Source organism: Prorops nasuta, unplaced genomic scaffold, assembly GCF_024137725.1.
Source record: "Prorops nasuta isolate Cenicafe-Biocafe unplaced genomic scaffold, Cenicafe_Pnas_1.2 PNAS00001, whole genome shotgun sequence".
NCBI lineage: Eukaryota > Metazoa > Arthropoda > Insecta > Hymenoptera > Bethylidae > Prorops > Prorops nasuta.
Genome location: NW_027116798.1, coordinates 13776294 through 13803359, shown reverse-complemented (window position 1 = coordinate 13803359; position 27066 = coordinate 13776294). Strand labels below are relative to the sequence as shown.

General features: G+C 34.1%; 2 protein-coding genes across 2 annotated transcripts in view; both read right to left on the bottom strand.

The window, feature by feature from the left end:
* LOC136774010 (lanC-like protein 2) overlaps window positions 1-23733 on the bottom strand; it is a 36576-nt gene extending 12843 nt beyond the window's left edge. Inside the window, exons 1-8 of the mRNA XM_066728075.1 lie at window positions 23555-23733; window positions 23307-23483; window positions 23043-23194; window positions 22820-22967; window positions 21785-21925; window positions 21509-21691; window positions 21281-21427; window positions 21103-21205 (exon numbers count right to left, since the gene is read on the bottom strand). Coding sequence (XP_066584172.1) covers window positions 21103-21205; window positions 21281-21427; window positions 21509-21691; window positions 21785-21925; window positions 22820-22967; window positions 23043-23194; window positions 23307-23483; window positions 23555-23656 — 1153 coding nt within the window. The 5' untranslated portion in view covers window positions 23657-23733. The remainder of the gene's footprint in view (window positions 1-21102; window positions 21206-21280; window positions 21428-21508; window positions 21692-21784; window positions 21926-22819; window positions 22968-23042; window positions 23195-23306; window positions 23484-23554) is intronic.
* Window positions 703-1931, bottom strand: LOC136774078 (uncharacterized). The gene is made up of 2 exons (XM_066728200.1): window positions 1904-1931; window positions 703-1811 (listed from the first exon to the last, which is right to left on the bottom strand). The coding sequence occupies exons 1-2, from the start codon at window positions 1914-1916 to the stop codon at window positions 991-993; spliced, it is 834 nt and encodes a 277-aa protein (XP_066584297.1). The 5' UTR covers window positions 1917-1931; the 3' UTR covers window positions 703-990.
* Window positions 23734-27066: the final 3333 nt, after the last annotated feature.

The following is a 27066-nucleotide window of genomic DNA, read 5'->3' as shown; positions in this document are numbered from 1 at the left end:
TTCAATGCACCAGGATCAAGATTGGCCCATCTTCTGACTTTACATTCATTTTCAGGCTTCCGCGCCTGCACCGCAGTCGAGTAAGAAATGCCAAGAAGATCATGCATTGAGAGAAAAGAGACCGGTCGCTGGAACCAGAACCTTACAGAGTCGGACGAATTAGTTAGACATACATCGAGCCAAGATTGAGAGCTTGCTGTAAAATGAGTAGATTCATACGGCACATTAAAGAGAGAGCCAAGCTCAATGAGACGCCTATTATAAAGTGAATCGGGCGAAGAAGTAGCTAAATCCGCATTGAGATCACCCATTATAATTTTAGCGCTATAGTCCTGACACACTTCCGTTAGACACGACTCAATAACCGCCTTCCAGGCTACCTTAGGTGGGCGATAGATTACACCTAGGAAAATTTCGCCGAAACCCTGAAGGCGGAGCAGCGCATAAAGATAATCAATCCGGGAGTCGCTCACGCAGGAGTCAGAGGCAGAAATGAGCTCCACCATAAGGGAATGTCGGTAAAACATACAGACCCCACCCCCCTCTGTTTGAAGACGCGATCGCAGCGCAGCATCCGATAGCCGGGAAGCGAGACACAGTCACTGGGTATATCAGGCCTTAGCCAAGTCCCATAGACAATAATAATATCAGGAGAGAGCCGAAGGAAATAATCGCGAAACTCATCTATATGACCAACCAACGACTGGGCATTAACATGAGTGACTACCAAGCCACTAAACGAGCAGCCATGGGGAGAAGTAGAGGGAGCAGAGCGCATACGTGGGCGTCATGCAAGCCTAGTAAAGTCAGCATCAGATTCAATCCTGATAGGACGTGCGCCATCACCCTTACCCGCAAACACAGAGCCTCGCTTAGCCTAAACACAATACCCCCTTTCGCGACCCAGCGCTCTGGCACTGTTAAGCAGAGCATGTAACCGGGGAGGAAGAAATTCATTAATAAATATTCGGCGCACATTTATGTCCGGACTCAAGGCCCCACCAGCAATGCCAGATAATGAACGTTTCGCCGCAATAATACTATCCCGTAATTGTTCAGTCGCCAAGGTGACGATGAGTAGTCGAGGTGCAGTTGAGTCCTGTCGAGTATAGACCGCATTCTTCTAATGCCTGTCATGTCCGAGAGCGCCACTGTGAGACCCATAAGCGCAAAAAGTCTCCGCAAAAAGTCACCAACGTCCGACTCCACTGATTCCGGTATACCCGACACAGTCAAATCACAGGAGTGCTGCTTCACTTCAATGTTGTTAATAGCACTGGTCAATGCCTGTATTTGAGAAGCATCAGCATTAGTATTTTGAGATCCAGGTGGGCGACTGTCCAGGCACTCTACCCTAGCCGCTAATTGAGCATGCTGCTCCTCAAGCAGGCAAATTCGTCCAGACAAGGCATCCTGTTCTCTCTTGAGTTCATTGACCCTGTCGATGCAATCCTCCATACGCTGAGGCAGCTCAAGAAGGGTGTTGACCTTGAGAGTCAACCCCTTCTGACTGTCACCAACCTCCCGGACGGCCATAAGAATGTCATCCAGCGAAGTCTTCCCCTTAGCGAGGCACATGGCAGCATCATGCGAAGTAGATGAATCCAAGATCTCCCCAGACTGCGTAGCCTCCCGATGTATATTCGGCCGTTGAGAGCTGGAGCCGCGAACAATCGATAACCCCGTGGAGGAATCAGAGGTCATGCCTTTAGTCAACGGCAAGTATTCCACCTTTCCACTGCATGGCCGGCAGAAACCTGCAGTCCTCCCGTCTGCAGGGAGCACCCCATAAACGAACCCCTTAGCATAGCCTGGGTGGTATCGAGCCCACAGTGATGGAAGGTGACAAAGTTTTTAATAGGCTCCTTGCTGCAGCCTGGGCATTTCTCACAGGCAGACTTACTTGTAGGAGACATGTTCCAAGAAGACAATACTGGCCGGTAAGGTAGATCGCTGCGCAGTGTGGCTTGCAAGGCAATAGGCGGCGCCAGTGAGAGCAATTAGTCCGCACAGGTGTGATAATTGCCGAACACACTTCCCGCCAAAACTGACACCTCAGCCGACACAGAGCGTAGAGGTTAGGCCAAAAACCAAAATTTAGAATGTCATGCAGCAAGCAGAAAGAATCAATAGATGCGACGACTATAGTCTCATTTAAAAGCGCATGAGAAGTAGCAGCAGCCTCTGTAAAACACACCCCTCAAGGTCAGGACAGCAGCAGAAAAATAGTAAAAGAAAGCAGAGCATGCAGTAAAGGCAGTAAGTATACTTACAGAGAGAGAGAGAGAGAGAGAGAGAAATGTTATTATACAAAGGGCATGCCCCACACGTACAAAATATCAAAAAGTGTATAGTAAGCATCTTAAGATAATAATAATACTTAGGGCTGTAACCAAGCAAACACAAAATGGTCTTCTTGGTACATACCCCAATAAGTGAATGCTCTCAACAGAAAAAATAACAGGAAAGTAGTAGTAATTAACGCAAACAACTAAACTCTGCTTAAACAAAAATAATACAATAAATCTAAAAAGTAAAGTTTCACAATAACATAAAAATTACATAGCATGTATAAGAGCTAAACATAACAAGCGCACTATGTGTAGGTTACGCCAAGAATATGGCGGTACAGTGATAACTTGAAACTAGCAAGAGTGGTAGCCTGCCGAATAGGTAGAGGCAAGGAATTCCAGAAACGGACACCATAGAAGCAATAAAGGAATGCTGATACGAGGCAGTTCGATAACTTGGTATTTTAAGATCTAACACCGGACGCATGGTGTAAGATAGCGTGTCGGCAGGATAGGTCAACTGTTGGACTAGTTTAGCAAAAACCGAGACTTCTGGCATAAAGTAAGCTTTGTAAATGGCAATGCCTAAGAAATACAGGCGCCTTTCCTCAACTTTCAGGAGGCTAGCACCCTTGTGATACGGTGTAATATGGTCCGAACTCTTAACATTATACACAAAACGCACGCACGCATTAAGGGCTCGTTGGAGCCTAATATTTTCCATAACGCTATAATCTGTCAGCACAAGAGAGCAATAATCCAGTAAGAGGGATAAATAAGCGATTTATATATATATATATATATATATATATATAACTAGTTTTAACCTAATTCTGGAAGTAAGACACCCTTCGTTTGAGCGCAACTGGTACAACGTGCGATAGGCTTTGGAGCAGACGGCAATAACAGTATCTCTCCAGCATAAGGTAGGGGTTATGGTAACTCCAAGGCTACACACAGATGTAGTGAACCGTATTGCAGAATTATCAACGATAATAGGAGCAGTGCAGTCAAAATCAATGGAATTGATAAACCTGGAGGAACCAAGAACCATCGCAGAGGTTTTATTCGAATTCAGAACCAGGCAATTGTCCCTAGCCCAGCTGCAAAAACTGACTATAGTAGCAATAAATTTGGCAATGCACTGGTTGAGGTCACACAAGGGTAGCATTGAGCACAACCATGAATGTCATCTGCGTAGCGTATTAAAAAGAAGTCCGCAAAAAGGGAAGTAACATCAGCCGTATATAAAAGAAAGAGGAGCGGGCCGAGGATAGAACCCTGAGGTACCCCCAGGCGTAACTGCATGCCACGCAGAAACCGTATCATGCACTCGAACGGCGCATTTGCGACCAGATAGATAGGACCAGAACCAACGGAGTACAGGAACTGAAAAAAAAAGTGCTGCAAGCTTATGCAGTAAAACATTATGATTAACTGTATCAAAGGCTTTGGAAAAGTCAAAAGAAATAAGTAAGGTTATTTTCCTTTTATCAATGCCTAACCGTACATGATCAGTTAGTTTGGTGAGGGCGTCTTGGGTAAAAAGACCTAGATAGAAACGATATTGAGTATCATCGACATAGTCAGAGTTCTGATGATATTGCAGAATATCTTTGTACACCAAACGCTCGAGGACCTTCGATAATTCTGGGATGATCGAAATTGGCCTAAAGTGATCGAGCTCCGAAGGGTTTTTAACTTTTGGTACCGCTGTGATGAATGTACATTTCCAGCACGTGGGGAAGAAAGAGTATGCCAGCGAGAGGTTGCAGATCTCAAAACAAGCAGGCAAAATCGAGGAAGAACAAACATTCAAAAGCCTAGAAGGGAGCAAGTCACTGCCCGAAAGTAGAGAATCAGTGAATTTGAAGACACTGAGGAAAGTGGAAAGGTCAATCGGAAAGAAATATAAGTTAGAATCATTGTAAGGTGGTAATGGCACCGAATGCATTGGAAAATAAGACTGCTCAGCTGCAGTTGAAGCTGGTTCAAACACACCGCAAAAATGGCTATATGACTGGTCAGGATTAAAATTGCATGCAGAGATCTGTTGACCCCTCGGTACAATATGCAAGTTATGCAGACAACCCCATAATGCTCTTTGATTAGAGCACCTGTTTATAGAATCCAGGCAGAACTTTTCCCAAACAACTCTAATGGTGCCACGGACCTTGTTTCGGGCAATGCAATAATCACGTTGGAGCGACTCAAAGTTAGGCGAGGCAGGAGTAAGACGTCGTAATCTGCTACGCAGCTTATTCCTATTCATTGTTGCCTCTCTAATGTTATTGGTCATCCACGGTGTTAAAGGCTGCGTCAATGTATAACTCGGAGCGTACTTATTCAAGTGGGATGTTAATAGTTGGTTTAACGCAGAAACAGCCCCATCAATGGAGCCAGAAAGAAATAAGATATCAAGGCGACAATTGGCAAGAGAGATGGCAGCCTCAGGTGTGGCCAGATTTTCCCAATGTCTGCAATTAATGGTGGAAGTAGAGTTAGAAGCAGTCTGGACAATTTTATATTCAATGCTAATAAGGTCATGGCCAGAAAGAAAAGGCATAGTTTCTTGAAACGATTTAAGAACACTGTCAGCACTATCAACAATAGTAAGATCAAGCTATGTATGCGAAGTGGAGGTATGATGCGTTGGTAAATAAGGTACAAAATGTAGAGCGGAGAGCTCAATTGTACGGCGCAGATATATAGAGTCAGGCGAACTCGAATAGATATCAGCATTAAAATCACCCATGATGACCTTAGAGGAATAATTCTGAGAAAACTCCATAAAAAAATTTTCTAAATCTTGATTAAAAGCTATGCGCGGGGGTCGGTATGAAATACCAAGGAAAAGTTTGGTGGTACTTACAATTAATTCAACATATAAATATTCGACCCGCGGCAAGTAAGTATCCGAGTAAGACGAGCCAATCAGTTTAGCATTATAAATAGTACGGTAATATACACAAACCCCTCCACCTCTCCTATGAGTTCTGTCACACCGCAAAATAGAATAACCCGGCAAATCTACAACGTCATCAGAGATCAATGGAGTTAACCATGTCTCAGAGACCATAATGACATCATAGGTATTATGTAGAAAGTAGTTTCTAAACTCAGTAAGATGTGCCGTTAACGATTGTGCATTAATATGGCAAATATTCATAGAGTCATGCTTCAGCAGTGAGGAAGCAGGCAATGGAGGGGGGGGGGGGTGGCAAGAGGAGCATCATAAATTGAATTGGGCAAAATCAGATGGCGAATTGATTTGTATGACTGGTGACGATTTCGTTTTCCTAACCTTAATAATGCCCCGATCATTCACCCACACAAATTCGTGAGCAGCTTTCTTGGCTGCAACCCTAGTGTCACACAGTAACTTATATAATGTCGTCGGTAAATACCTATTAATATAAATGTTGGTTCTGCTGAAAGAAGCATCAATCATATTAGCGGTCAGTAGACCCAGCGAACACTTTGCTGATATTACGGAGTCAGCAGTAGATGCGGTATTAAATTGGACAGAAAGGGTTCCCGGTTTATCTGTAACGGTAGTACGAAGGCGACGCGAGTTGGTAATGACCTCCACCCCGAAGCTTAAACGAAGGGCCTTAAGAGTCTTCTCAATAAGATTTATATCAGGGACATCCTTACAAATCGGTATGCCCGAGAACAATAGTTGGGCCCTATTACTACTAAACTCTAGCTGATTGACGCGAGACTGCAGGTCATCGGCCACTTCGAACATCAACACATTATCGCGGGAGGATGATTCCAGCAGATTGACCCTGGAACTCAGCTTCGCACAGGTCTCCTGAAGTTCACCAACCGAACCTTCCACTACATTGATACGAGTCGCTATGGCATCAAGCTTGGAGATACAAGAATCAACTTTATCCGAAAGAAGGTCGACTTTGGATAGCTTAGTGTTGATGGCATCCAAACGCTCATTTAAGCCCGCGAAAAACACCGATAGAGACGGCTCAGTAGTCGGTGATAAACTAGCGTTAGCAAGATTAATTGAGCCTGTTGAGAAATTGCCAGGCTTATTTGATATGGAAGGCTGAGTCACAGGGCTGACAATCGGCAATCTGGCACAATTAGTGCATTTTTGTGAGGGAATATCCTCTTTAGCTGCGAGCTTAAGTTCACGACGCACGCAAGTCGTGTGACATCTATGTTCAGGTATAAAGCAGAACTTCGTTAGATCTGCTTTACCGACGAAGCCATCGCATATGCCACAATTAACAGTTGGCATTTTAGTATTTACAATAAATAAAAACTAATTAACTAAATTATGTGTAAAATTTAAATAGTCGTATGTTAATGTAGGCACATACACATGCCGCACCGGCAGTAGTGAGATGGTGAGAAGATAAATAAGCGTATGCTGAGGTGTTGTTGTATAAGGCTAGATTAGGCTAGATGTGAGCAGTCCTTGACAGTACAGTGGGAGGTCACATGACATCAATAAGCAGAGCGTAGAGGTATAATGTAGAACACACTGTAATAGAGACATGCGCAGATGATTGAAGGTCCCAATTAGGCGGCATACAAACTTTGAGGTTAGATTCGCCAAGTCAACCAAGTTTAGAAATATCCAATGAGCACAGATGGCAATAACGTTTGTTAATATCTCCAAAATTAGCGTGAGATTAGAAGAATAGATAGCTGCAACAAAACCCGCACGGGGAAATTACCGCAGCAAGATACTCAAGTTCACAGTAGGACCAAATAAAGAAGAGCAAAGACTACTTACAAGAGAGAGAGAGAGAGAGAGAGAGAGAGAGAGAGACACGAGGGCAGAAAAGTAAGGTGAATATTCGTTGCGTAAATAGCCCTGTGACGTCCCGTGGAGTGCTAGGGCCTTTGGCTGCGTAGTACAGACCGGTTGTAAAAGGTATAACAGCAATAATGTTTTTAATTTTATCTAAATATTATTGGGGCTAAACTAAGTAGGAAAGTCCTATACTATGACACCCGTAAAAGCATCATTGCTGAGATAAATCAAGCCTTCGATTCAATGGAAAAATTACTTTACTTTCACTTTCGTTAACAGCTCCCCTTCAAAAAACAAAAGAAATTTGTATTTCTCCGCTGATCCTTATTGTTGTATACGGACATACACACACGTAGGCAACTACGCCGATTATTAATATTACTTCCTAATATTTTACATTCGTGATCCTTGTGCTGATGAAATTCATTTTCTGCTTATTTTTAAAAGGATCCTCGATAGCACGCATTTAGTTGGATGGTATGGAAAATAATAAGACGTTATTCGTAGATTAATTTTAAAGTCGTTTTATCTTTTCGGTGACGCGACATATGAACTGCATTAAGGTAGTCAAGAAATAAGTATTATATTAAGAAAGCTATTACAGAAAATCGTATTTTTTTCTGTTTTTGAAAATCTCACTGTTTTATCAAATAGAGCAGTTTGCTCCATCATTAGTAGAGCAAAATGACTCGAAAATACATTCTCAAATCAGGCCAAAGTCTTCTCTAGAAATTTAAACCTAAGTGGAGAGCTTGAAGGATCCCTTTAGAATAAATAAGTCTTTTTTCATTTTATGAAAGGACAATCCACAAAATTAAGAATTATTTTTTCTTTATGCTGTAGATTGTACATAGTTTTTGCCTTTTCCATAGTGTCTGCCTAAATGGACTTGCCAGTTAAACTAGCCATTTGCTAGACCACATTCTAGTTTATAGTGACTAGAAGTTGTTATGGTCACCACAATTAAATAGTCTACAATTCACCAAGCAATCGTAATAAACTGAAAAAGAGAAAAGCATAAGTATTTCCTAACTGAACTGAAATCCTCTCGTACCCAAGAGCGTGCAAAGACTATGAATAATAAGAATCTACAGTATTAACAAAAAATAATTCTTAATTTCATAGCTTGTCCTGTCATAAAATGAAAAAGGCTCATTTATTCTTAAAGGGAGCCTTCAGGCTCTCCACTTATTTGGCCAAAATTTCGAGACGAGACTATGGCATTAGACTATGGCTTTACTTGAATACCAATTTGCGAATCATTTTGCTCTTCTAATGATGCAGCAAACTGCTTCATTGAGAAAACAGTAAGATTTTCAAAAACAGAAAAAAATACGATTTCGTATAACAGTTTTTTTAATATAATCCTTATTTTTTGACTACCTTAGAGCAGTTCATATGTCGCGTCACCGAAAAGATAAAACGACTTGAAAATTAATCTACGAATAACGCCGTATTGTTACTCAGGTTTTTTCAACTAAATGGGTGCTTTCCAGGATTCTTTTAAAAATAGGCAGAAAATAAATTTCATTAGTACCAGGATCAGGAATGTAATACATTAGGAGGTAATATTAATAACTAGCGTAGTTGTGTGCGTGTGTGTATGTGCGTGTACAACAATATGGATCAGCAGAGAAGTACAAACTTCTTTTTTTTTTAAGGGGAACTTTTAACGAAAGTAAAAGTAATGCAATTCTTCCGTTGAATCGAAGCCCTGATTTATCGGTTTAAAACTGATTTATCTTAGCAATGATGCTGTTACGGATTTCATAGTATAGGACTTTTCTATTAGTTTAGCCTTAAGAATATGCGGTTAAAATTAAAAACATCATTGCTGTTACACCCTATATATATTTAAAATATTAGCTTAAATCAATTAAATATGCACAGCATAAAGTAATTAATTTTATATTTTAATGTACGAGTTATAGTAAAGCTTAAAAAATCTTTAATAAAATAAGTAGCCTGTGATACAATAGGAAAGATATCTTAGGTACTGCCTCTAGCTAGGCGAACCTCTAAGAACCAAGTTGAACGTTTTCAAATATTGATACCACACTATTGGCTGCACTATTTTTATTATGTAGATATGTTATTCAGGCGCTACATTTAAATCTCTATTTACTTCTAATTAAGATAGGCAATCGAAATATAGTTTCAACAAAAAAAATGAAATTTGTTTAAATCAACGGGGACTATAATAAAAGAATAAGATGGCTATATTTCTGGTAATATAAATGTTAATAAAAAACCTAACAAATAATCAGGTCAATATAAATATAATAGAATTATTTGTATATGAATAACGTACGCAATTTAACGTGAATCCTTAACTAATTGTCTAAGAGCTGGCTACATGTCGAGCAAAATGCCTCGGTCCATGGAATATTTTACATGGAAAAGGTTCGATCGACATCCAAAAAGCAAAAGCCCGACCGTCAGAAGTCGCGCAGGTTGATGTATGCGTGGGCGGGCGTTCAATCATGTAAATTTTCCGACAGAAAGAACTGACGATTGGCAAGACTGAAAATTTACAGAAATATTGAGGAACACATGGAAAAGCAAGGAAAAAATTATCAGAAAGCTAAGTGGAAGATAAAGAGTTGTCAGATGCTGCAAAAGTTGCGAAAAATGTAGGAAAATTTACATTTTAAGTGGCACTTCTGACAATTTGTATTTTTATTGTTTACATATTTAATAAACTGTGTGCAAATTGTCAGAAGGCAAAGTGAAAGAGACAGTGAGAAAGTCGGACTCCAAGTACGAGACCGTATTTCGGCGTGCGGCGCAGCGCCCAGCAGACCGATAGCTTTTCTTATGATTTTCACGCTGTACATTTTTTCCGGCACTTCTGAAAATTTGGATTTTTATTGTGTACATGTTAAAAAAATGGTGGGCAAATTGTCAGAAGACAAACTGGAAGAGATTTATAAAAATTAAAGTGTAAAGTGTGATAGCATATTTCGACGCGCGGGGCTGCGTTTAGTAAGATGATCGCTTTTCTCTTGATTTTTGCGCCGTATAATTTTTATTGCAATTATAATTTCTTTAAATGTTTATGAGAAATGTATATAAGCGTTTTGCGAAGCATTTATACATTTTTAGAAGAAAAGTAAACTTTGTTTTTTACAAAATGAAATTTATGAGCAATAATAATTAATACTAATCCGTCTCATAATCAACGTCTTCAATATTTTCTTCGAATTCTGGGTCTTTGTCGCTGTTGTAGTCCGATTCTTCATCATCAACTGCAAATAATAAATGATTTTTTATACGTGACTCTTATTTGTCTTATCATTTATTTAATTTAAAAACATTTATTATTTGCAGTTGATGATGAAGAATCGGACTACAACAGCGACAAAGACCCAGAATTCGAAGAAAATATTGAAGACGTTGATTATGAGACGGATTAGTATTAATTATTATTGCTCATAAATTTCATTTTGTAAAAAACAAAGTTTACTTTTCTTCTAAAAATGTATAAATGCTTCGCAAAACGCTTATATACATTTCTCATAAACATTTAAAGAAATTATAATTGCAATAAAAATTATACGGCGCAAAAATCAAGAGAAAAGCGATCATCTTACTAAACGCGGCCCCGCGCGTCGAAATATGCTATCACACTTTACACTTTAATTTTTATAAATCTCTTCCAGTTTGTCTTCTGACAATTTGCCCACCATTTTTTTAACATGTACACAATAAAAATCCAAATTTTCAGAAGTGCCGGAAAAAATGTACAGCGTGAAAATCATAAGAAAAGCTATCGGTCTGCTGGGCGCTGCGCCGCACGCCGAAATACGGTCTCGTACTTGGAGTCCGACTTTCTCACTGTCTCTTTCACTTTGCCTTCTGACAATTTGCACACAGTTTATTAAATATGTAAACAATAAAAATACAAATTGTCAGAAGTGCCACTTAAAATGTAAATTTTCCTACATTTTTCGCAACTTTTGCAGCATCTGACAACTCTTTATCTTCCACTTAGCTTTCTGATAATTTTTTCCTTGCTTTTCCATGTGTTCCTCAATATTTCTGTAAATTTTCAGTCTTGCCAATCGTCAGTTCTTTCTGTCGGAAAATTTACATGATTGAACGCCCGCCCACGCATACATCAACCTGCGCGACTTCTGACGGTCGGGCTTTTGCTTTTTGGATGTCGATCGAACCTTTTCCATGTAAAATATTCCATGGACCGAGGCATTTTGCTCGACATGTAGCCAGCTCTCCATCTATAATTTAATGGGAAGTATTTTTTTATTTTATAATTCCTCTATTATATTCTTAAACAGTTCAGTATTGTGATAACTTCAAGATTCAGAATCATAAGTGCGCAAAGAATTCATGATTTGACGAAAAATTAAAATAAACAATATAGGTGCTTTATGAATACTTAAGAAATTACAGAGTGTTTCCCTAACGGAGGAACATGGGAGAATACTGTTAGCTGACTATAGCACTAGGAATGATCGAATCCGAGATCGCTAATTGGCTAATATCATGTAGTGCTAACAAAATAGTCCGTTACCAATAGTTGGACACGAAAAATGAGCTCCATCCGCCATTTTGGTGCGTAGAAGTATTTACATGCTAATCGTATCAGTAAAGGTATAAAATGTAGAAATGTCAAAAAAATGAGGTTACTAAAGAAAAAATAGAAAATAATAAATGAAAAGTAAGAATATTCGTACTTTTCATTCATTATTTTCAATTTTTACTTTAGTAACCTCACTTTTTTGACATTTTTTCCATTTTATACCTTTTTCTGATACGATTAGCATGTAAATACTTGGCACATCAAAATGGCAAATAGGTCTCATTTTTCGTAGACATGGTAATGGCCTATTTTAAGTTGTCACTACACAATACTAACCAATCAGCCTCCTCGAATTTCATCATTCCGAGTGCTACAATCAACTAACACGAATCTTTCATATGCCGCTGTTAGAAAATTACCTTGTATACAAGGTGTATCAGTAATGGTGTTTTTAACTTTAAACATATTCTTGTGGCTAAACTAAGTCGAAAAGTCCTATACTATGACATCCGTAATAGCATCATTGCTGAAATAAATCATTTTTAAACTGATAAATAAGGGCTTTGATTCAACGGAAAAATTACTTTATTTTCAATTTCGTTGACAGTTCCCTTTCGAAAAAGAAACGAAGTTAGTACTTCATTGTTCCGTGTTGCCACACGCATATATGTGCAACTATACCAATTACAAACATCAAACATTACCTTTTAATGTTTTACATTCCTGATCTAGTGCTAATGAAATTTATTTTCTGCCTATTTTTAAAAGAATCCTCGAAAGCACATATTAAGGAGGCTTTCGCGAGAGCGAATCCGAATCCAGATTTAAGTAGAGTAATTAGGGCCTATTCAGGTGTGGAAATTTTAGCTGTCATTAGTGGCATTATTCTAACCAACAAAAGGTAAATTTTAAATTTCCAATAAGTTTTACTAAAGATAAAGAAAGAAGTATAATAATCATTAATAATTTTCAATTTTATACAATATATTCATTTTTTTACATAATTTCTCTTAATAACATATTATTTACAGATTAAATAATGGATTATATGAATTTATGGAATATTTTATTTGAAAATGATGAGGAGGAAGATGATGTATTATTATCTTCCTCCTCGTCATTTTCAAATAAAATATTCCATAAATTCATATAATCAATTGTGTAATCTGTAAATAATATGTTATTAAGAGAAATTATGTAAGAAAATGAATATATTGTATAAAATTGAAAATTATTAATGATTATTATACTTCTTTCTTTATCTTTAGTAAAACATATTGGAAATTTAAAATTTACCTTTTGTTGGTTAGAATAATGACACTAATGACAGCTAAAATTTCCACACCTGAATAGGCCTTAATTACTCTACTTAAATCTGGATCCGGATTCGCTCTCGTGAAAGCCTCCTCACTAGATCCGGATTAGTCTAAGGTGATCTAGTATTTTTTTTTCGTAAGTTGCGACACTGCGGTAAGTCTGATCCGAGATCTGGATCTAATCCCTGAAAATAAACGTCCTAAGTTGAAAATTCTGGGTAACGGTATGGTATTATTTGCAGATTAATTTTGAAGTGTTTCATCTTTCGGGTGATGCGCCGTATGAAATATTCTATTTGACAAGGTAGTCACACAAAAAAAGTATTATATTAAAGAAATGCTATAATAAAAAATTTTTTTTTTGGCTGTTGATACTCTTACTGTTTTATCAGGTAGAGCAGTTTGCTATATCATTGGGAGAGCAAAATAACTCGAAAATAGATTCTCAACTAACACCATAATCTTCTCTGGCAATTTTGACCTCATTGAAGAACTTGTGAGAGATTCCTTCAAGAATAAATAAGCCTAATTCTCTTCGAAAGGACAAGCCAAAAAATTAAGAACGTTTTCTGTATGCTGCAGATAATCCATAGTTTTTGCCTAGTACTTTTTGCATAGTGCCTGCCTGAATAGACTCGCCAGTAAAATTAGTCAATTACTAGGTGAGATTCTAGTTTATAGTGAATAGAGGATGGCATGATCCTAAATGAAATATTCACCAAGGTAATTGTAATAAAAGGAAGAGGAAAGCACATAAGTATTTATCAACTTATCTGGAATCTTCTTGTACCTCAGAGCGTGCAAAATCTATAAATAATAATCTACGGCATTAACAAAGAATTATTCTTAATTTTGTGTCTTGTCCTTTCATAAAATGAAAAAAGGCCTATTTATTCCTAAAGAGATCCTTCTGGTTCTCGGCTTAGACCGAAATTTCGAGACCAGACTATGGCATTATATGTGTGATAACCGATTTTCAAGTTAAATTAATTTTCTAATAACGTAGTAATCTGCTCTGTGTAATAGAACAGTAAGATTCTGAAAAAGCGAACAAAGATTTCTTTCAAATCGCATTTTTAATATATTTATTTTTTGACTACCTTATTAGATAGAGCATTTCATACGGCGCTTTACCAAAAAGAAGAAACGGCTTCAAAATTAATTTACAAATAACGCCCTATCACTATTTAGAATTTTGAACTTAATAGGTTATTTTAAGAATCTCTTTAAAATAGACAGAAAATAAATTTTACATAGCACTAGGATCAGGAATATTAGACATTAGGAGGTAATCTTAAAAATCTACGTAGTTGCGTGCGTGTATGTATGTCCGTGTACAACAATATGGATCGGTGGAGAAATATAAACTTCTTTTGTTTTTTGAAGGGGAACTGTCAACGAAAGTAAGAATAAAGTAATTTTTCCATTGAATCAAAGCTCTGATTTATCGGTTTAAAATTGATTTACCTCAGCAATGATGCTTTTACTGAGGTAATAGTATAGAACTTTTCTATGTAGTTTATCCTCAAAAATATGTGGTTAATATTAAAAGCATCATTACTGATACACCCTTATAGAGACCGTGCACACCAACACAATGATAACGAAGTGTCAATGTATAACTGTATACGTATAAATAAATTACACTGAAAAACTGCGAAAATTGACCGATAGTTTGCGCTGATAGTATGCATATACACCAATATACATTCTTATCTCACTGTCATTGTGTTGGTGTGCACGGTCTCTATAGTATTTAGAATCATGGAATCCGACAGCGTTAATTGATTAATATCGTTTAGCACCTATTGAACGCTTAGCTACCACACTTCTCCAGAGTAACATAGCTACCACGCTGGGGCATTTCTGACTTCATCGTATAAAAATAATATTACTAAGCTGCTATAGGCTTCATTAACTTGAAACCAGTTTTCTGATTATCGTGAGGTGTTCTTTTAACAGACAGCATTGGCATATACACAAAAAGTTTATGCAGTATTTAGAGAAAAAATTGTTAAAGTGAAAACAAGCAATAATTAAAAATATTAACGTAAAAAGTCATAACTCTTCCATTCTAAAATATTGGAAGCTAAAAATTGGAATTGAATACTCATAAAATTTATATTATTAAGACAAAACTCCGTTTAGTAGTCAATGCTGAAAAGAAAAATATTTTTAACCTTAAAATGATATATTTTTAGCAATAAATACTTTGATATTTTAATGTGTATTCATCATAAGTTTTAAACTTGTAAGGTCCTTATTTCTTCAGCTAAAAGTGTTTAAATTAAATCTGATGACGGCTGGGGTCAAGTTTACCCTACAGTGGCAGCTAACGGTTAAAATAGGCCATTACGAATATAATGATAAGAAAAAACAGACCCATCCGCCATTTTGGTGTATAAGTTTTTACATAGTAATTGAAAACAGAAACAGGTATAAAATAGAGAAATGTCAAGGAAGGTGTAGTTACCGAAGTAAAAATTAAAATTAACAATGGAGAAGTAATAACAATATTGAGTGACAGTGAAAACAAATATTAGGAACAGCTATTAAAGTACTGAATATACTAAACATTACTTGTTAGGTGATTTTTATAATAATCAGTTATGTATTTGTTATGTTTACATAGAAAGTAAATATGAATAATTGCAAATATAGATCACCATAAGGAGATATGCAGGTACATCATGATATATATTATGATGTTATAATTTAAAAAGTAACCTGAAAAATGCAAAATATTGTTGGCAAAAGTTTAATCGATAATAGTTGTAATAAAATATTACTATTAAAAAACTGCCAGTAATCTTCTGGGTTTCTTGTTGCAGGTTTTATTTAACTTTAGCATGTAAGGTTTATCAACAGAAATGCAAAATAACCTGTTATCAGGATTCCTCTTGATGTTACATGCTTAATTGCTGAAACAAAAGATAAAAGGATTAACAAATAATTTTTATTAAAGCAGTCATAAGGAGAAATATGCTGAGTTGTATTAACGGGAATTCGTATACCGACAGTACAGAGAAAAAACTGTTTCGCATGCAGCGTCGTCATTTGTTGACGCATTGTAAAGTTATTACAGGTTTTTTGAAATGCCAGAAGCCTTTCTACTATATTAAGTTAGGAAAATTAACAAATAATGAAAAAAATGATTTTGTTTAAATAAATATATTAAAATTATTGAGAAACAACAAATAAATCGCAAAATCCCTCAACGTACTTAACTAGATAATATTGTTACGTTTCTCCAAAAAGTCCACAAAAATGCAAATCTGTCAAGAAATGACGATGCTGCATTTAAAATAAATAATGGAAGAATGTCGTGTTGGCGAATTCCTGAACAAGAAATTCTTCTATTATTTATTTCAAATGCAACAGCGTCATTTCTTTAAAGATTTGCATTTTTGTGAACTTTTTGGAAACGTAAGAACATTATCTAGTAAAGTACGTTGGGGAATTTTGCGATTTATTTGTTGTTTCTCATTAATGTTAATATATTTATTTAAACAAAAATTTTTTTTTCATTTTTTGTTAATTTCCCCAACGTAATTTAGTAGATAAGCTTCTTAGTCGGGGAGTCAGGGCACAAAAATATACTTAGCACTTCTTCCACTTCGTGCAATAGAGAATTTTAATTTTTTTATGTATAGTTTAGAACATCCTTAAAGAGCTCCTAAAGTCTCTAATACGAAAGAGGTCGAAAAGGTTATTATTATTTGAAAAAAATGTTGAAAAATGCGTTTCCTTCTGGTTTAACTTAAATAACTCGCTTATTATTAATCGTATCAAAAAATGTGGCAAATAAAACTTGTTCGTAATTAAATTTTCAATAAGATAGGAAGGGTTTAAAAAATCAGTTCGTTATGTTTATTTGCAAAATCATTAATGAAGTACAGGAAGCGGAGAAAAGTTTCAATAGTGAAAAACCATATAACAAGTGCTTGATTGCTATTAAAAGTTCACTAGACGGTGTCTTTTAGTTAGTATAATTTGCTATAAAAGCCATTTTTGATATCTAAAAATGGTGGCCTATTGCAAAATTATTTATGTCAAAACTTTAAGTAGCTGCCAATTTTTTCCTAGCGGTCATAAATTAATGAAACTAATTGCAAAAAATTGGTATTAACATTATTAACAATTGGTATAAAGAGCATATTTTTCATAAATAAACAAAGCATTTTTTAATTGAAAAAACTCGTTGCTATCGTCCGTATTTCAGCAAGTATTGGATTTTAACAATTGCAATAAAATGCATTGTAATGTTTATAAAAAACCATGAATTTAAAAAAAAAACATGGCGATTGGAGCAGTAGAAGCTGAGATCATCAAGTTTTACTTCATGGTGCACTACGTCGAAAGTATTTGACCTTTCGACCTGAAATTTGGCACAGTAGTAGTGCACATATCATCCTATCACCTAACTTTTTTTCTGAATCTTTCGTTCAATTTTTCTTGTTTGCAACAAAGAAGAATCTGTTAGAAATACGCGCTCGGTGGTAGCGATCTCCTCGCTACGTGGCGCGGTGGTGAGGGTAGCGCCTGAAAAGTGGAGAGAGGCGCGCTGGAGATATTGAACAACTTAATTGAAAAATTTATTTCTACATAACCAAAGGCCGTAGATGGATGATTTTTTTTTTATTGTATATCATTTTTTCCGTACTTTCCAGCAATATTTATAAAAATTTTATAAGAGTACGGCAAGAGTCAGAAAACTATACTTTTTAACTTATTTTTAATTTTCCAGGATTTCGAAATAAAGTACAGACATGTTTCTAAATTGCATAGTTAAATAATCATATGTTTATTTCACTATGCAATTTAGAAACATGACTGTACTTTATTTCGAAATCCTGGAAAATTAAAAATAAGTTAAAAAGTATAGTTTTCTGACTCTTGCCGTACTCTTATAAAATTTTTATAAATATTGCTGGAAACTACGGAAAAAATGATATACAATTAAAAAAAAAAAATCATCCATCTACGGCCTTTGGTTATGTAGAAATAAATTTTTCAATTAAGTTGTTCAATATCTCCAGCGCGCCTCTCTCCACTTTTCAGGCGCTACCCCCACCACCGCGCCACGTAGCGAGGAGATCGCTACTACCGAGCGCGTAATTTCTAACAGATTCTTCTTTGTTGCAAACAAGAAAAATTGAACGAAAGATTCAGAAAAAAAGTTAGGTGATAGGGTGATATGTGCACTACTACTGTGCCAAATTTCAGGTCGAAAGGTCAAATACTTTCGACGTAGTGCACCATGAAGTAAAACTTGATGATCTCAGCTTCTACTGCTCCAATCGCCATGATTTTTTTTAAATTCATGGTTTTTTATAAACATTACAATGCATTTTATCGCTATTGTTAAAATCCAATACTTGCTGAAATACGGACGATGGCAACGAGTTTTTTCAATTAAAAAATGCTTTGTTTATTTATGAAAAATATGCTCTTTATACCAATTGTTAATAATGTTAATACCAATTTTTTGCAATTAGTTTCATTAATTTATGACCGCTAGGAAAAAATTGGCAGCTACTTAAAGTTTTGACATAAATAATTTTGCAATAGGCCACCATTTTTAGATATCAAAAATGGCTTTTATAGCAAATTATACTAACTAAAAGACACCGTCTAGTGAACTTTTAATAGCAATCAAGCACTTGTTATATGGTTTTTCACTATTGAAACTTTTCTCCGCTTCCTGTACTTCATTAATGATTTTGCAAATAAACATAACAAACTGATTTTTTAAACCTCACCTATCTTATTGAAAATTTAATTACGAACAAGTTTTATTTGCCACATTTTTTGATACGATTAATAATAAGCGAGTTATTTAAGTTAAACCAGAAGGAAACGCATTTTTCAACATTTTTTTCAAATAATAATAACCTTTCCGACCTCTTTCGTATTAGAGACTTTAGGAGCTCTTTAAGGACGTTCTAAACTATACATAAAAAAATTAAAATTCTCTATGGCACGAAGTGGAAATTCAAATGCTATTTCTCCCCATCTGGCATTTCCAAATACCTGCAATAATTTTACAATCCGTCAACAAATGACGAGGCTGCATGCGAAATAGTCTTTGTTTTGTAATGTCGGTATACGGATTCCCGTTAAACTATAAGGGCAGTGTGGTAGTAATTCATCAGTTTTTTGACAATTTAATACTACTCAGTATATTTCTCTTTAACGGGATCCCTCACGCGTGCTTTACCGACAGTACAAGTCAATAAACAATTCGTTTAATAAAAGTAAAATGCGAAGCAAATTGCAAAAACGGGCTTCTTTATGACAAGGTGCCAATTCTAACGAGTCAATCGAGCTTAAAAAAACAAATCGGATGAAGAATGACGCTGTACCACTGTCCCGCGTTCTTGAAGTGGAAATAACCAAAAGTAACCTCTCTTCAAGAACGCGGCACAATGGTACAGCGTTATTTTTCAACTAATTTGAGTGTTTTTAAGTTCGTTTGACTCGTTAGGACTGGCACATTGTCCAACAAACGCCCGATTGTTCAATTTGCTTCGCATTTGACTTTTATTAAACTAATTGTTTATTGACGTGAACTGTCGATAAAGTAGGCGTGAGGGATCCCGTTAAGGCTGTTCCAATAAACATTAGTTATTAAACATTCTATCTTTTCTATCAGCAGTTAAATGTGTAACATCAGAATGAATCATGTTTACAGGCAATTTTTTCTTTCTATTAGAAAACCTTGTACGGTGCAGACAAATGAAACGCGAAATAAAAAATCTAGTTGATTACTAGCAATTTTGTTACAAATAATATATATATATATTAGGGTGGCCATAAAAAAAGAAATTTTTTTCCGGTAATTTTATTTTGTTAAGAATGATGAAAAAAGAGGAATCAAATTTTTTTAGATTTTTTTTGAAGCCGTTAAATGGTGCCGATATCGTCTTTAAAATTAAAAATTTAGATTTATTGAAAACGATTTAACAAAATTATAAATTAATATTGTGCTGGATTAATGTTATTTTTTATTACATTTTCTTGTAATTTAACTAAAGGACTTTTCAAAGCACAATATTAATTTATAATTTCGTTAAATCGTTTTCAATAAATCTAAATTTTTAATTTTAAAATCGATATTAGCACAATTTAACGGCTTCAAAAAATTCTATAAATTCGAGGATCTCTTTATTTAATAATTTTTGACAAATTAAAAGCTTATTGGAATTTTGGTTTACATCTAACCTCGAAAAAGTGGAAGAAGATCGGATTTTTAACTTTAAAAATGATATCGGCACCATTTAACGGCTTCAATAAAATCTAAAAAAATTTGGTTCCTATTTTTTCATCATTCTTAACTAAATAAAAGCACCGGAAAAAATTTTATTTTTTTATGGCCACCCTAATATATATTATTATCAATACACTAATGATTAGAACTTATACCAATAATATTTTAATATCTGCAAGTTACTTTTTCAATTATAATATCCAAATGTAAATTATCCTGTAGCTGCAAACCTCCTTTTGGTGAACTAATGCTGCAATTATCCATTTTTGCTCCCTATGTAAATATAACAAATAAATAAGTGATCATTAAAAAAATCACCCAACAAGTAATATCTAGTACTTTCACACTTTCATTAGCTGTACCTAATATTTGTTTTCGCTGTTACCCAATATTCTTATTACTTTCCCTTCATTAAGTTTAATTTTTCCTTGAAAAACTACATCTTTATTGATATTTCTCTATTTTATACTTATTTCTGTTTGCAATTACCATGTAAAAGCTTTTACACACCAAAATGGCGGACGGGTCTGCTTTCTCTTTCCGTTCTATTGGTAATGACTTAATTTAAATATGTGATAAATGATATTGATCAATTACCGTTTTCGCATTTCATCATTCTGAGTACTATAGACAACTAACATGAATTGCTTGTTTCAATGCTAGGAAAAAAACCCTGTATGTAAAAAGAATGTGGTTTCTTATTTAAAGAATGAAACTAACCCGAACGACCTTCGAGTGACGATTGATAGATAAACGATAATATAGTGTTACGGTTCTGTTCAAGCAGGACCATTTCTTTAAAAATATCTTTCGATTGCTCTTTGCTTTAAATATTTTTTGATAGCACATTTTACATGCAGCATCATATAATTAGTATATATTAAAAATTGTAAACATGCCTTCGAACAAAGAAAAAGTTCTATCAGGTTCTTGATTTTGATGCATTTTATACTCAAAACACCATTCTGCAAACTTGCAAGCTCTGTATAAATATTTAGTTTCCTGTAATAATAAATATAAATATTAATTTTATCTAAGCAATAAAAGTAATTGAAATAGATTGATAATAATCCTTACTTTAGTTATTTGGTAAAGTTGCAGAAAAGAATAAGCATTTCCACTAGTTCCATGGCACAGTCCACAGCCCTTTCTTAATATGCCCCTAGACCATACAATTTCTCCACATTGTAAAGCAGTTTGCAAAAACTCATGTTCATTAAATATCTAGTAATAATATTGAATAGTGATAAAATAATTGAATGATATGCTATAAATTATTACTATTGTATCTTATATATTTTCAACCTCATAAGCAAGAGCAAATAACGCTGTCATTCCAGGGGCACCATGACACCATTGTACCAGTTTGTCAGAATTGCTGTTTATTGAAGAAGGAAAATTACCAGAAGAAAATTTCAATGTTTGAAGAAAGTATAATGCTGGCTTTAAATCATCTCTTAGTTGAGCTTCAGTTAAATATTTATGACCCTATTGCATGTAAAATACTTTTGTCAATACATTGTATATGTTACCTAATATGATTTTGTCCCTAATAAATTGGGGTTATATATTTTAACTAACCTGTAAAAGAACATAGAGAATTCCCCCTAATCCATGCGCACCTCCAATGTAATCAGAACCATGCCATGTAAACATTATTGGAGATTTATATTTTTTTAATGATGCATATTCATTTCCAGATTTTAATATACAGCATATTACCTTAAAGCATATTTTTCTAATTTATATAAATGCTACTATAATCATTTACTTAATATGATTTTTATGAAAAACATTAAACTTTAAAGCTTTATCTGACTCAACAAAATTGATAATAACAGATTATTTAATACTATATTGCCAGAAGTAATTTTGACTGCTTTTTAATTTCAGTTAGAAAAAAAAAGTGTTTATAATAATAGTTTCTTAGGATTTCATTATTATAAATATACTTTTTTTTTCTAGCTGAAATTAAAAAGCAGTCAAAATTACTTCTCGCAATCTAGTGTTAAAAGCAAATAATATAAAATTTCAACACAGCAATAACATGACATTTCAATGTAATAGTTTATACCAAATGTGTAATACCTGTAATTATTAAAATAACATAATTACAGAAACATTAAGGGTTCAACTTTTATTATTTATAAAGTATATAGTGTTAGTTTTAGAAACATTAATATTCAGTATAAGCAACTGATTTTTTATAAAATATTACAAAAAAAAGAATATATTAAATAATATTTAAGATATCTCAATATTATGTTCTATTTTACAGTGTAGTTTATAAAATACAGATTCTGCAAAGTTACTTCTAAAAGGCCACATAACAAAATTATGCGCCTATTATATCTTTACTTTTAATTTCAATATGATGAATTCTTTTTTTAAACTATTTGGAAAATAACAATAAAGGTTAAAATATAAAATTCATCATAGATCTGCCTAAATGATAAAAAAAGAATCAGTGTCAAAATATTATTAACAGAAATAATATTATAAAAAAATATTCAAAGAATTAATTTAAACAATAATTATATAATTTCAAATTCTTCTGGAATGTTGTGGTATTATTTGTATATAATTAAGACACTTTTTAAAAAATAAAATTCTTACCTCTGAAATTAAAGTGTTCTTAATAGGAGACGGTGATATATGTGTATTTACATAAATAAGAGAAAACAAATAACCAGCTCTTCCGTATAACAACTCATCAGGTACATTATACTGTTTTTTCAATGCTTTATTAGAAATGGATATTAACCTAAATTGGTATAACAATAATTAAAAAGATATACAGTACTTTATTTTCATAAATGTTTTAAAAATGAATACCAACATAGAAATAAATCTTTCAGATTCTTGGATTTTTCCTTCATTATTTAAAATAACTGCTCCTAAAGATAATGGACCAGCCATGCCCATCAGAAAAGTAAAATGTCGTTTGTCTTGAATATTAATTAAATGTTTTTCTATAATGCTTACAGCTCTCTACAAAATATTATCAATATAAGTTTTAAGCTTGTAAATAATTAACATTATAAATTAAAAATTGAGGATTATACATATAAATAATATCAGAAAATTTAACTTATGTATATACATTGATATAAGAAGATTTGTTAAAACATCTTCCATAATGATAAAATGTGTACATAATACCAGTAAACCCAGTATAAACAGAGTAGTCATCATTTAACCAATATTGTTCTTTTCTTTCCAACTCTTCTATAAATTCTTTAGCCTTCTTTTCTATTTGTAATTTAAAAGTTTCATTTATCTACGAAAATCATAATGATAAGCTATGTATTACAAAAACCATTAATTTCTAACAACGATATTTCTACTCACGTTATCATCCGTATCAATTATTTTATTATCAACCTTTTTCGAATAATCGTGAAAAGTATTTATATAAAACCGGCTTTGTTCTACGGATGTCAATTTTGCCATTTTCAATTAAACCAGTGTCTTTTATTTAAGTTACGCTTCTAATTACTCAATTTTGCCTATTCAACAAGGTTGCCAAGTCCGCCATCTTGAATAGTACTACGCTCTATAGTAAGTGAATTTTGATATAAGGAATGCAGACTGCACAAAGTATACTGCCAACGGAAATACGTCAGTCGCCATCTTAAATGCAGAACGTAATATATAAAAAATTATATATATTATATTCACAGCCTGTCACCGTGAACGGCGTGAACGAAGACAAATGTTAGTATACGGAAAATGAAGTGTAATAATGAAATAAAGAGTAGTGACAGCTTTAATCTATCTGACAGCTGATGTACTTATGGTATAAGTGAATAAATAAAAAAAAAATGCTTTTCCTAAATTGATTTTTAATTTTTATAAAATGGTCAAATGTAGCCATTAATTAATTAGATTTGGTAATAAATACAAAAAATGCGTTTTATTATAACAATTGAGTTGAGGTAAAATAAACTCAATGATTTTATATTAATCTGTTAACAAATGCATTTTTTTATTTATTATTAAGTCCAATAAGTTAATGGTTATTAAAAAAAAAATTCCTTGTAATGAAAAAAAAAAATGAAAAAATTTTAAACTTCACCAAGACTCGAATACGAGCCCAGCGCATGACAAACGGCAACCTTACCGCCTGCGCTACAAGGCTCACTTGATAGACCAAGAGCAAAACAGCGTTTTAAAGACTAACTACAATTCTTTCATTAATTCGTCATAAATGATCAAGAGATAGCTGTAATAATAAATACATTTATCTACACAGAATTATTGTACTAAATTTATTCTTTTTAATTTGAAGCATACATTTTGCATGAAGATATGATAATTTAAGGGTAACCATTCAGTACTCTAAATACATTAAACTATTCATATGCCCATCTATCATAAATTATACCATTACACGTGTAACATATATTATAATATTATTTAATTAATTTATGACAATGGAGCATATGAACAGCTTAATGTATTTAGAGTACTGAATGGTTACCCTTAAACTATCGTATCTGCATGCAAAATGCATGCTTCAAATTAAAAACAATAAATTTAGTGCAATAATGCCGTGTATATAAATGTATTGATTATTACAGTCAATTCTTGATCGTTTATGACGAGTTAATGAAAGAAATGTAGTCAGTCTTTAAAACGCTGTTTTGCTCTTGGTACATCAAGTGAGCGCTGTAGCGCAGGCGGGTAAGGTTGCCGTTTATCATGCGGTGGGCTCGGGTTCGAATCTTGGTGAAGTTTAAAATTTTTTCATTTTTTTTTCATTACAAGGAACTTTTTTTTAATAACCATTAACTTATTGGACTCAATAATAAATAAAAAAAGTGCATTTGTTAACAGATTAATATAAAAACATTGAGTTTATTTTACATCAACTCATTTGTTATAATAAAACGCATTTTTTGTATTTATTACCAAATCTAATTAATTAATGGCTACATTTGACCATTTTATAAAATTTAAAAATCAATTTAGGAAAAGCATTTTTATTTTATTCATTCACTTATACCATAAGTACTTCAGCTGTCAGACAGATCAAAGCTGTCACTACTCCTTATTTCTTTATTACACTTTATTTTTCCGTATACTAACATTACTAACATTTGTCTTCGTTCACGCCGTTCACGGTGACATGCTGTGAATATACTATATATAATTTTTGATATATTACGTTCTGCATTTAAGATGGCTACTGATGTATTTCCGCTGGCAGTATACTTTGTGCAGTCTGCATTCCTTATATCAAAATTCACTTACTATAGAGCGTAGTACTATTCAAGATGGCGGACTTGGCAACCTTGCGACTCAGGCAAAAATATATAGTATATACCCACACAGCATTCAGACATCTCGCTCAAAGTCGTCCATATGACGTCTTGGTCTCTAATTGGACGTCTTCTGTTTGGACGAAAAGAAGCATAGGCGACGTCCACAAGACTTCTTATGTCTCGGTTCTCTCTGTCTTGTGGATGTCTCTATAAAGACATGATTGATGTCAGAAAAAAGACGTCCGTAGGACGACCATTTTATGCTCTAATTAAGAATGGAAAAAATTGAAATTTATGTCTTCAATAAGACTTTAGTAAGACGTCAATGTTTATATCAGAAACATGATCAGATATAAGACGTCTTGGAGACTTGAATAATTGTCTGCGATAAGACTATTTGAGGACGTTCTTTATTTTCTTATTTAAGACATCTGTAAGACGTCAGGCGCAAGATTTTTATTTCTTTTTTTTTCTAGCGCGGGAAATTTGAAATTAGTACGTTTCGATTTTGTTCATACTGAGCACTATTAAACTTTGAATCAAAATGCAATATATGGTATTTGTTTACACAATTGTTACATATATGTTCTCTATATCCGCCATAAGTCCAGTTAGAACGAGATTTATATTGTAACATTGTGTAAACTTGCATGCACTGCATTTTGATGAAAAGAGTTGTGAAGTACTTCTGCAAGAACAAAATCCATTTCCTTAAAAGATAAAATAACACAGTAAACAAGATCAGTTTGATTTTCAATATAAATATAATTAACACAAATAATATATTTAACCGTTTAACAATTTAACAAAAATAAATATAAAAATTTAATATAAAAAGGTAACAATTATTGTGCGATTCTATTCCGCTTTTTTAGTGCGTATCGCACTCTATCGCCCGCGTGCCGCAACCATTGCTTGACGACTTCTTGCACGTCAGACTCCGTGCAGCTTCCGGCTTCCATTACACACTCTGGAACAAATATTAATATTCTTTATAGAGCAATTGTTCCTCTCATAAACGAACATGTATAGCATTCAATTCGAAAAGACGTCCAAAAAAATTCAAGGCCATATTTTCGAACTGAATACAGTGAGAGCTATAATGCTACAAATGCCTAAACTATCCATTTTTTATTTCAAATGTATTATAGAGTAGTATAAATATATGTCGAAGAAGAGCGAGCAGGAGGAAGTATGTCGAATTGAATGTTTACGCGGAGGCTGGGTGTTTATTCTTTTCAAGAGGCAGTGATAGTTCAAATTCTAATGTCTTCTATTTAACTACTTTTAGGTCATAGTTGCTAGTACCAATTGCAAAGCTAGATGGCGCATCTCTTTCTCGCTAGCAACATTCGCAAGATGTGTTCCAATATATAGTCGAATATGGGACCATTTGTATGATACCTTTGTTCGAGGCAGTAACAAAGGATCAACAAGACGGAGCAGTTATAGAGTGCGTTCGGTTGACACTCAGCGGTCTCAGTTGCTAAATAAAATATGCATTTGATTGACCCACTTCAATTGATCAGCCAATCGTCTATACTTCCTCTTTAAGTATATGTAGTATAATAAATATTATTCAGAAAAGAATGTATA